This window comes from Haliotis cracherodii, unplaced genomic scaffold (assembly GCF_022045235.1).
Source record: "Haliotis cracherodii isolate W230 unplaced genomic scaffold, xgHalCrac1.p SCAF_14, whole genome shotgun sequence".
Classification (NCBI taxonomy): domain Eukaryota; kingdom Metazoa; phylum Mollusca; class Gastropoda; order Lepetellida; family Haliotidae; genus Haliotis; species Haliotis cracherodii.
Window position 1 is genome coordinate 25,351,431 of NW_027266269.1, and position 12,938 is coordinate 25,364,368.

At 41.5% G+C, this 12,938-nt stretch overlaps 1 protein-coding gene across 1 annotated transcript in view; it reads left to right on the forward strand.

Moving 5' to 3' along the window:
• The first annotated feature begins 1,148 nt into the window (after positions 1-1,148).
• Positions 1,149-12,938, forward strand: part of LOC139461143 (guanine nucleotide-binding protein G(q) subunit alpha) — a 35,281-nt gene continuing 23,491 nt past the window's right edge. The window contains exons 1-2 of the mRNA XM_071242689.1: positions 1,149-1,204; positions 1,311-1,690. Coding sequence (XP_071098790.1) covers positions 1,573-1,690 — 118 coding nt within the window. The 5' untranslated portion in view covers positions 1,149-1,204; positions 1,311-1,572. The remainder of the gene's footprint in view (positions 1,205-1,310; positions 1,691-12,938) is intronic.

The following is a 12,938-nucleotide window of genomic DNA, read 5'->3' on the forward strand; positions in this document are numbered from 1 at the left end:
CCCGCGATGATGTAGGAATATTATTAAACGCTCAAGCCATTTATGTCCACAGTAATATTGCTGGGAACATATTCAAACAAAAATTAATATGTTTGTTTGTTGTTTAACGCCGCGCTCTGCAATATCCCAGCGATATGACGGCGGTCTGTTTATAATCGAGTCCGGACCATACAATCCAGTGATTGACATCATAAGCGTCGATCCACGCAATAGGGATACGACGTCATGCATCAACCAAGTCAGCGAGCCTGACCACCCGATCCCGTTAGTCGCCTCTTACGACAAGCGTGGTTTGCTGAAGACCTATTCTAACACGGGTCTTCGCGGGTTGCAAACCAACTGTGAAAATATGTACTGAGCACAGTGCTTGTTTAGCTTTATGAAAAATATCACAAAACTAATAATATTCATATGGCTGTCTAACTTCTGTAGCTCAAGCGCTGTCTTGTAATAGTGTTTATCCCATAGTCACGTGATATGGTAGGATACAAATTTGAACAATGTATTTATATTCAAAGTCAAACTGTAGGGGTGGAAACACTATAATCATTTAGTAACAAAATGTAGCATTTGTTGATAATTCATTAATAACTGATATATTTGGTCTGCATTGGTTAGTTTATGAAGAGAATATGATTTTTTATTGTCTACGAATATTTTTAACCGTACTACTTGACTAACGTAATAATTTATGCACACATATATATTTTCGAAAAATTCTTCTTAATATTTAGCAACTCCTTAAAAATTGATTCGCCTTGTTTTTGTAGATGTTGATAGATCGATATGTTTTTTTATTTTGGTTCCATTTTTAATATTGTAAATCTTATAAACAATTAAAAAGTTAATATGTACTTTGTGGTTCATTCATAAACTCATTATTATCATTCATAACAATTTAGCATTTTATGAAATTATACTTGTTTGCAAGACATATTACGTCATGTATAACCATATTTCAGCAATGACTTAAATCCTTTCGCAAAAATGATTTCAGTATGTGAATTGCAAAATGTTGCCATACTTTCGTAACGGTAGCCGTAGCATCGGGCGATACCGGCTTCGCGTAATGAGCACACAGCCTCATTATGCGAGAGTGTAGCCTCATACTCATTGCTATCCCATAATTTCTGCTTTTCTGGCTGTTCCGCCAATTGAACGTACATCAACCTGCGCATTATTGCGCGTTCGTGTGCGTTTCAAGGTAAGGTTTCTCTAATGTACATTCTGGTATTTTCATTCATTGGTCTTTCTTTTATCAAATGCATACGTCATATTGTATTATATGCGTTTTTATTTCTTACCGACAGGAAAGTTTTACAATTGGAAACCCCCCTTCGCTACCACACCCTAATGTTAACTGTATAACTCCATAGTCGAAGCTGAATTTGCGAATTTTGAACAATTCGCTCGGAGTAAGACAAGGTGAAACTGGGACCGTGCCCCCGACGTTTATTGAGAGGAATTGGGGGACGGAAGGGGGGACAGTAGTGATTCTGGACTGCATCGCCGGACGGAAGGACCGAGCGACAACTATTGACTGGCGAGCGAGAACGACATCTCGTCGTCAAAATGGCGTGCTGTCTAACAGAGGAATTGAAAGAGCAGAAGCGAATTAACCAGGAAATAGAACGCCAGCTGCGCAAAGACAAGCGGGATGCTAGACGCGAGTTGAAGTTGCTTCTATTAGGTAAGTATTTGCTAAAGAAATACATCATTTTGACCACATAATACATGTGTTTTTATTCGAGAAGTAAACGTCTGTCTTCATATGCAGGGTTTACTGAGCAGCCATGTTGGCCAATAATTAAATGTTTAGACCCAGTTTGACATTATTATGCTGAATGCATCTATGCACTATAGGAATTGAGGTAGTAAGCGAACGCAAGGGGAGTTTGCAGCTTTGTTTATGTGTAAAATATCCCTATGCCGGCTGTAGGTTTGGCTTGAAGTTTAGCGTGGGACGCCATGTTGGATTTATACGGAACATGGTTGAATATATAATTCATTTAGAACGATCTATATTCCTCGATGGCTGTGCACATGCAGATGGGGTGTAGCGCGTGCAGATGCACCTCAGTTGTGATATAATGCTGTACATTTGTAATATTAAACGTACGAGATGCTACAAGGGGTCGGCTTTTGTTGGGGGCAAGAAATCCAAGACAATTCCGTACCAAGTCGCATCTTCCGCCAACAGACTCTCCAGATCTTGAAGTAAGGATACACTTAGAGATTTGCAGGCAAATTACACCATGGTATTACCGTCCATGTGTTTCTCCAACAGTGGGAGTGTACGGTGACTTGGGATGCGCGGCACCTTTATGTTTTGACAGTTGTCAAATGTACTATCGAGCATGATCATTGACTTGGTGCAATACTGTCATGGCTGCTTCTGAAACCAGCATTAATAAATGGTCTATTTTTGCAAATTATTTATGTAAATTATTTGATGATTGTAAATAAAATGTTTTATCAGTGTATTTTAGCTGGAACAGATTTTAATGTTAGGGGTGTCCTGCATATTATGCTCTGTGGGGGTATATTGGATTTGACAGAAGTGACATGATTTTGTGTTAATTTGCAAAGCAGATCCCTCTTTTTGGTTTTGACTGAAACATAGATAAATAAATATACAAATCTCAGAACTTTATTGTCAATGGTAAGCATTTGTTAAAAGATTCTTGACGTTAATTTCAATCCGAATTATCGCCTAAACAGTCAATTTCAAATTTTTATGTTCGTGTTGATTAAGCACTTTCTGTGGCCTTGTTTTTAGGGATGAAAGTGCTTTTTCACTTTCATGTAGTGGGTTTTGAAGTTGATGCATGAAGAATGTGACTGTTTCCACAAAACGATCATTGTTCAGAGTCATTAAACTTTGTCATAATCAGTACAATTTTATTAAAGTCTACACTAAATATTTTACCATTGCAAGTCTTTTATTGCAGCTGGAAGCTCCTTAAATTTAAGAAGCACTGAAGAGTGCAAATAGTGTAGCTGGAAAAATCTCAACATATAAAGACATTTAAAATTATCAATATATGTTAATAACTGTTAACATCTGCAAGCGCTTTTCTGTAGAAGAATTTAGGTACAGTAAAGTTTCCTGAAGATACTTCTCTTCCATGGCTACTCATGGTGCAAAATCTCCACAGAATCCTTAAGTCCCAATGTTATTTTCTAGTTTGCCAAATACTTGAAGCCAGATGTGGTTCGGTAGCCTGGTGGTTAAAGTGTTTGCTCATCACGACGAAAACCTGGGTTTGATGCCCACATGGCTACTATCTGTGAAGCCCATTTCTGGTGTCTCATGCCATGATATTGCTGGAATATTGTCCAAAGGTGCTAAAAGCCACACTCACTTGCTTGAACCTAATCTGTTTCAAAATGAAGTAAAATTCAGGCTCCAGATTTCATACTTTCATCGAGCGGAAACATCAAAGGGTGATGAACTTGTAGTCATCAAAAGTGGTTGCTATAAGGCGACTATGCTTGCTGTCAAAGGCGACTATGCATGTCGTAAAAGGCGACGAACAGGATCGGGTGGTTAGACTCGCTGACTTGGTTGATGCAAGTCATTGTATCTAAATTGTGTGCATCCATGCTCATGATGTGAATCACTGGATTGTCTGGTCCAGACTCGGATCATTTCCAGACCGCCGTCATATAGCTGGGATATTGCTGAGTGCAGCGTTAAACAACAAACAAACCCGATATTTAGGTAGCTCCGAGTTGACAGCATGGTGCATCATGAGCTCCAAATGTATGGCTGCCATATAGAGCTGGAGCGATCTTCAACAACTTTTGTGGAGCTATGCAACATGGGAGAAACCACGAGGTTATACATATCTTTCACTTGTACAGAACAGTTCTATTTTAACTTAACCAGCTAATATATTGTGAGGGCTTCATCTTTCTCTTCTCTGGTATATATACTGGATAATTGCCGGTGATTTGCTTTGGTTTGTTTGTTGTTTAACGTCACACTCAGAAATATTCCTGCTATATGAGGGTGGTCTGTAAATAATCGAGTCTGGACCACACAATCCAGTGATTGACATCATGAGCATCAATCGCAATTGGGATACAATGACATGCATCAACCAAGTCAGCGAGCCTGACCACACAGTCCCGTTTGTCGCCTCCTAGGACAAGCGCAGTTGCCTCTTACAGCAAGCATGGGTTGCTGAAGACCTATTCTACCCCGCATCTTCGCAGGTCTCATTGCTGGTGAAAAAATGTGGTTTGGATGGGTTATTTCTTCATGACAGCATTTTGGTATGAAGACTTACATGTTGTAGTAGTTCAGGATGTTTCTGTGGGAACTGTAGCACAGACCATGGCAGTATTTCATGTTTGCTGTTACCCTGTCTCTGTTGACCATGCTCATGCTATCAATCACTAAGCTTCTCTGGTCGTAGTCTCCTCCCATATGAGTTGTGCTGACATGCCATGATACTACTGGATAATATTGATAGTGTTTGCCCAGAGAGTGGAAATTCAGTTGCTGGATCCCCTGTCCTGTCATATGAAGAGTTATTAAAATATGGTACTGAAGAGTGAGTGAGTTGGGTTTAACGCTGCTTTTAACAGTATTCCAGTTATATCACGGCATGTCAGCTTGATGTGTTAGGAAAGCCCAAAGTGATGCAGGTCTCAGACGTTAACCACTTCGGTGAAACCCACGGGCACGGGCATGGTGCTGACAAACCTAGAAACATAATCGGGACGAACCTTGATTCGAACCCACAATCATAGGTTTCTGGCGGGCACAAGGGACGCAACTCTGCACAGCGAATCACTGCGCCTTAGACGACTGTGCCCCCTGACCCCTGAAGAGCTGGTTTAGAAACGACCCATGCTTGCCGTAAAAGGCGACTATGCTTGATTTACTGAGCCCGGATCATGCAGCCCTCGGGGGATTCAAGGTGACAAAATGTGTCAGGTGGTCAAGCTCAGTGACTTGATGAGGGACGGTCGGGTAGCGTTCGCTCGTCACGCCGAAGACCTGGGTTCAATTCCAGACATGGGTACAATGTGTGAAGCCCATTTCTGGTGCCCCTGCTGTGATATTGCTGGAATATTGCTAAAAGCGGCGTAAAACCATACTCACTCACCCTCCAGTGACTTGATGATGTGATGGGGAACTGACAGTCTGGAATGTTGCTCGTAGTATCAATCACTGGAATGTCTGGTCCAGACATGATTATTTACAGACCGCTGTCAGTGCCTTGCACACTGCTAAGTGGGACATTAAATAAACTAATTCACAGATGCAATAATGAGGATTTTGTGGATGGTTTGCGAAATGGCTGAATTGAATGTCATTGCACCCCAATGAGGATTTTTCTTGCACACAGGTCGTCTTAATAAAAACAAATTATTAACAAGCAGCAATGAGTGACCGGGTTTTAAAGCTGCTTTAGACATTTTTCCAATTATATCACTGCGCATGGGCGGATACAGAGGGGGGTGCGCACCCCCACTTTTTTTTCGAAAAAAATGTTTATTTCTGTATAAATTACTACCAAAGACAATAAATAGATCTTAATTGTGCACCTACCCTTTAAAGAAAAGCTGTATCAGCCCATGCTGCGTGTCAGCTTAATGTGGGAGGAAAGCCTGAAGTGATGCAGGACTCTGACATTTACCGCTTTGGTGAAATCAAAGAGCACGGGTATGGTGCTAACAAACCTAGAAACATAATCGGGATGAACCGGGATTCAAACCCACAATAGGTTTCTGGCATGCCCAAGGGACACAACTCTGCACAGCAAATTGAGAACCTTAGAGAACTACAGAAATGATGAAGCAAGATGGATGCTCTGGTATAAAACAACATTCACTCACTGATCACTAACCCCCCACCTCCCTAAAGAAAAGTCTGACAGAATCACTGACCAATGATGTACAAGCCTCTTCCAATGTACTACTACAATGTACATGGCAACCTTGTTACAGTGAAGCCAAGCACAATGGCTCAGGGCTACTGGTTGAAGTCATTGGAAGCCAGAAAACAATTTTAACAGAAATATTTTCCAGATGCATGGTGGGGGGGGGTCGAAATAAGTGCCATGGTAGATTTCGTATTGGGCCTGTAGTTTCAGATTTGTATGGGTTGTTATAGAAGGCAATAAATTTATGTCTCAAGTTACCTGTCACAATAAGCTGTAGGTTTTTTTTAAATGAGGGCCTGAAGAGTTTAGTCAGGGCCTACAGGTTCTGAAGTTTGTGGGTCCTGATGGCAGCCTGGCAATTTTTATTATTTCGAACACTGGTTATTTATTACCACTTCTAACTTTTACCCCATGCAATCTATCTGTCACTATCTACTAGTCAACGATTTAAAATGTCTCTCTAAGTCTTATTTCAATGTGTGAGTGTCGTGTTTGTTTTTAAACACCCAACTCAGTGATGTTTCAGCTGTATAACAGCAGCCATTTAATAATCCTGTCTGGACCAGAATATCCAGTGATTGATATTGTGAGTAACGAACTAGACAATCCGGGTTATAACCCCACAGGGTTATACGGCAAGCATGGGTTGTTGAAGACCTATTCTACCCTGGATCTTCACGAGTCAGTGGCAGCATGTGCAGGTTGAGAAAGAGTTGGAGAAACGCTCGTCCTCCGGGGCGAGTAAATATACTTCTATTACCGTATTTGACGTAATAAGCGCCCAGGGTGCTCTCAAAATTAGTAATAGGGGGCTCTTATTAGAATATTATTTTGGTGGAAAAAACAGAGTTGAAAGATAAATTTTATGGTTTTAGCTGACAACCTGAAATGTTTATGTACGAAAGATATATTTTTCCAGAATTAAATTGCCCATAATTAAGGGTGCATATAACATACGAGTGTGTGTCATACGCGAATAAATAAGTCTGGTGTACATTGATCATTTGGAAGGGGTGCTAATTGGGATTGTTCACTTGCCAATATATTAACAAATATCGCCCTGGGTGCTTATTGGAGCGGGGCGCTTATTACGTTGAATACGGTATATCAATTCATCTCTAATCATTTTCGAATCTAAAACACGTTTTCTCTCACCCACAATCTAAGTAATCAGGTAATAAGAGGAAAATACATGTTGCTCATCATAGATAGACTTACTTGACAACTGTCTGTTACAGAAATAAACAGGAAGTGCATTTGTGCAGCAGGTATGGAAACAAGTTTTTAAAGGGAGATAATTAAATTTTGTATAGTTGCTGGTGAGTCGTTACTGATGTTTAATTGTCAAAGTGATAGTGAACAGCTGATGATTGATTTTGTGGCTGACATATGGAAAATTTTGAATGGGGATGGTGGGGTTATTGACAAAAAAACGTAACAATAACAGGCAGTCTGAAGAAAGGAAAATTTCTCAAAAACAATTTGACTGTAGAATACAGAAAACAAACTGTGCAAGAATCATGGTTGAGCAAGTTTGAATAGAAGGGAAAGGAACGTAGATGGTGGGGACTTGAGAAATTTTACAAAGCAAGTTAAAACACTGCAGGATGAGGACAAAATATCTACCTGCCCTGCGGGACAAGTTGGGTTTAAGAAATATTTTGAGCACTGATAGTGTGCTTGGCATTTCCAATAGTGATTTAGGGCATAATAATAAGATAGACACAGAAGCCTTAGCATGCATAGATGCCAGGCCTCCATGACCCCATTGAATTGGCGTGTCATTGTAGCCCATCCTGAGATAGATGCTCATGATGTCAATCACTGGATTGTCTGGTCAAGACTCCATAATTTACAGACTGCGGACGTATAACTGGATCATTACTGGCTGTGGATCTAACAAACACATAGGTAAATGTCTACGACAGGGTCCATTGGCCTCCGTTTTTAAAAACAAGAATCCACCCTGACCATAATTCTTTGTTTGCCAGAAACCTATGATCATGGGTTTGAATCCTGGTTTACCCAGGTAATGTTTCTATGTTCGTCACTAAACCCGTCACTATACCTATCACTGTAACCACCATGCCATAAACGTCTGTAACATGCATCACTTAGGACTTTTTTCGCACTTTTAGCTCACATGCCGTGATAAAACTAGAATTCTGTTGTAAAAGGCATTAAACCCAACCCACTCTCTCCTTTGTCAGCACAGGGGTGTGGAAAGTGGGTATGTGTACTATTTACATGCAATCGTTGAACAAACAAACAAAATTAGGTTTAGTGGTCCATGGATAACCTTAAGAGTTACCAGGCCTTTAGTAAACTGCGATTAAATATTCAAAACAAGTACTAAATCAAGCTTTGACAATGTGGGAATCTTGCGAGTATGACCTATCCAACTGTAAACAGTGTTTTGTTTACTTCCTTGTTCTGTTTTCTGTCATGCTTTAGTACATGCTCTCTGATTGGTTGATCAGTGATATAAGTAGCCAACTGCAAATGACATTCTATTAGCTTAAAATGTATGTTTTCTGTTTGATTACGGCCTAGGAGTGGATGAATTCATTATGCATGGTTGGAAAAACAACGGATACGAAAATTGATTAAAGCGAAAGAAAATAACAGGCAATAAAAGTCAAGTATGAAAAGATGCAAGTTGGAATTACAGAAACATTGGGTTCAAAATTTCCAATGGCTTTTAGCAGTGGACAAGAACATTCATTTATTTTGTGATAAAACACCATGCTTGGACGATAATTTGGACAAGTCGACTATGACTCTGGACAAGTGAAGTTTTAATGTTTCTTGCTCAGAGAGGGGCAGTCGGGTAACCTAGTGGTTAAAGCGTTCGCTTGCAAGCCGAAGACCCGGGTTCGATTCCCGACATGGGTACAATGTGTGAAGCCAATTTCTGGTGACCCCTGCTGTGATATTGCTGGAATATTGCTAAAAGTGGGGTAAAACCATACTCACTCACTCAGTCTTGCTCAGGGACAAGTTCCCAATTTTAATCTTTAAACAACACCAGCACTGTACTAAAATGGTAAACGTCTTTCGTACTTGTTAGTTTGGACTTTCCACCAGCATGCTGAAATAGGACTCAAATATTGTTTGAGGCTGTGAAAAGCCCAAAAGCTCACCCCTAAGAAAGCTTTGATAATTTCGAGAGTGCCACAGAGCACTGGTAATTGTTTCATTTGTAGTTTTCAGATAAACACTTTCACAAGGTGTTAACAAAATATGGTTTCTTGAGGCACTGGGGTCTTGCTGTACCTGTGCCATTACGATTTTAACCGTGCCATCGGAACTAAAATATAAAGAATGTCGAAACCTGCATGTACACAGCAGGTTCTGTATGTCAGTGGCAATGCAAACTAACTGGGGAGATTTGTAGGTCTAGAAAAATAATGTGGTTCCGATTACAATTTAAGACCAAAAGAGGGTACATACTGTTGGTTTGGTTAGTTTGTTGTTTGTTTAATGCCACATTTCAGCTATATGACGGCGCTCTGGAAATAATCGAGTCTGGACCAGACAATCCAGTGATTAATATCTTGAGCCTCGATCGGATTGATGACATGCATCAACCAAGTCAGCGAGCCTGAGCACCAGATCCTGTTAGTCGCCTCCTATGACAAGCATAGTCGCCTTTTACGGCAAGCATGGGTTGCTGAAGACCTTCGTTGGGGAGAATAGGTCTTCAGCAACCCACTGATTAGTACATGGAAATCTTGTAAGAATAACTCCCCAACACCAATGCTGGTCGTAAGAGGCAACTTAATGGTGGTCTGACTCACTGACTTGGTTGATGTTATCATTGAACCCTGATGGTGTTGCTCACAATTTCAATCACTGGATTGTGTAATCCAGGTTTGATTACTTACAGATCACAGTCACATGGCTGGAATATTGCTGAGCGTGGCGTTAAAAGAACAAAACAACATCGTGTGTCCTTGAAATCATATCAGATACGACTTTCATGTCTGCTTTTATTCACAAAATGTGTTTTAAAATTAATATGATATTAATAAGAACCTCAAGTGGAGAAAGTTAGGTCCCAGAAAGTTGCCTGTAAACATGGATGTTTCTGGCCCTCCTCTCGAACTCACACTACATGTGATATTTTACATCATCATGTTTTATCTTACCTTTAGATAGGCAACAAGGAAGTTATGCTTGATAAACTGATAACCATATCTAGGGTTCACTAAGAGAAGATTGTGTTGTCTACAACTGTCAATCGCTAGGTTGGTCTTCCTGATTGATGGCCTTCATCTTGCCGGATGTCAACAATCACATTCTATGGGTAAAAATTGAAAGTGGATGTTGCCTTGGAAGATCTGGGTTAGAATTGGTCTTCAGCTTCTCATACTTGTCAGAAGAGGCGACTTACAGGATAGGTAGTCACATTTTATAAACATAAAAATGAAATACCTTATTCGACGTAATAAGCGCCCAGGGCGCTCTCAAAATTCAAAAAAGGGGTCTCTTATTAGAATATTATTTTGAGTTGAGATCGTAAATTTCGTGGTTTATGCTGACAGCCTGAAATGTTTATATACGACAGATATTTTTTTCTGGGATTCAGTTGCCCATAATTAAGGGTGCATATAACATACAATTGCGTATTATACACAAATAATAAGTCTTGTGTACATTAATCAATTGGAAGGGGTGCTAATTGAGATTGTTCACTAGCCAATATATTAGCAAATATCGCTGTGGGCACTTATTAGAGCAGGGCGCTTATTACGCCGAATACGGTAATATGCATGACTCCCAGTGGCACTGAAAAGTATATTTGACTGCATTGAAATTGCATTCCTAGCGATAGAAATTAGCACTAGTCGAATAGTCCATGCAAAACTGCCTAATAGTTAAGGTATCATAGACTAGTAGAAATTTGTTATTGATAAGGGTTTTGCTATATGTTAACATTATACACATGTTATAAGGACTTCTGGACTAAAAATGTTTGTTTCTATCACTGCTTGTATTTATTACTGGGCGGTCGGGTAGCCTAGTGGTTAAAGCGGTCGCTCGTCACGCTGAAGACCCGGGTTCGATTCCTGACATGGGTACAATGTGTGAAGCCCATTTCTGGTGTCCCCCGCAGTGATATTGCTGGAATATTGCTAAAAGCGGCATAAAAGCATACTCACTCACTCACACACTACAATCATATTAGATTGTCCATCTGAGTGTTTTTGCTCCTTTAGAAATGGTTTCATTATTGTTTTTTTGTTGTTGTTGCACACGCACACACAGCAATATTCCAGCTATATGATAGCAGTCAGTAAATAATTGAGTCTGGACCAGACAATCCAGTGATTGACATCACAAGCATCAATCCACGCAATTGGGATACAATGACATGGATCAAATGGTCAGCCTCATTGACTTGGTTCCAACAAGCTTTGGTTTTGTTACTTGTTTGATCAGTGTCATGGATAGTTGCTCATATCACTTCCTGGATTGCCTGGTCAAGAATTGTTTTACAGGTCGCCGTCATAGAGCTGGAATATTGTCAAGTCCAGTGTTTCATCAGGGCTTGACTTAAAGGAGTGTAGTGGGTGTCAGGGTCACTGTGATCTGTGATACATGCGTTAGCCCTGTGACTGATGTTTAGCGGGTGTCGGAGTCATTGTGATGATGTGTGATACATGTATGAGCCCTGTGACTGGTGTGTAGTGGGTGTCGGAGTCATTGTGATCTGTGATACATGCGTTAGCCCTGTGACTGGTGTGTAGTGGGTGTCGGAGTCACTGTGATGATGTGTGATACATGCGTGAGCCCTGTGACTGGTGTGTAGTGGGTGTCGGAGTCACTGTGATGATCCATGATACATGTGTGAGCCCTGTGACTGGTATGTAGCGAGTGTCGGAGTCACTGTGATGATGTGTGATACATGTGTGAGCCCTGTGACTGGTGTGTAGTGGGTGTCGGGGTCACTGTGATGATGTGTGATACATGCGTTAACCCTGTGACTGGTGTGTTGTGGGTGTCGGGGTCACTGTGATGATGTGTGATACATGTGTGAGCCCTGTGACTGGTGTGTAGTGGGTGTCGGGGTCACTGTGATGATCTGTGATACATGTGTGAGCCCTGTGACTGGTATGTAGTGGGTGCCGGGGTCACTGTGATGATACGTGATACATGTGTGAGCCCTGTGACTGGTGTGTAGTGGGTGTCGCGGTCACTGTGATGATCCATGATACATGTGTGAGCCCTGTGACTGGTGTGTAGTGGGTGTCGGGGTCACTGTGATGATGTGTGATACATGTGTGAGCCCTGTGACTGGTATGTAGTGGGTGTCGGGGTCACTGTGATGATGTGTGATACATGTATGAGCCCTGTGACTGGTGTGTTGTGGGTGTCGGGGTCACTGGGATGATGTGTGATACATGTGTGAGCCCTGTGACTGGTATGTAGTGGGTGTCGGGGTCACTGTGATGATGTGTGATACATGTGTGAGCCCTGTGACTGGTGTGTAGTGGGTGTCAGGGTCACTGTGATGATGTGTGATACATGTATGAGCCCTGTGACTGGTATGTAGTGGGTGTCGGAGTCACTGTGATGATGTGTGATACATGTGTGAGCCCTGTGACTGGTATGTAGTGGGTGTCGGGGTCACTGTGATGATATGTGATACATGTGTGAGCCCTGTGACTGGTATGTAGTGGGTGTCGGAGTCACTGTGATGATATGTGATACATGTGTGAGCCCTGTGACTGGTGTGTTGTGGGTGTCGGGGTCACTGGGATGATGTGTGATACATGTGTGAGCCCTGTGACTGGTGTGTAGTGGGTGTCGGGGTCACTGTGATGATCTGTGATACATGTGTGAGCCCTGTGACTGGTGTGTAGTGGGTGTCGGGGTCACTGTGATCTATGATACATGTGTGAGCCCTGTGACTGGTGTGTAGTGGGTGTCGGGGTCACTGTGATGATGTGTGATACATGTGTGAGCCCTGTGACTGGTGTGTAGTGGGTGTCGGGGTCACTGTGATGATGTGTGATACATGTGTGAGCCCTG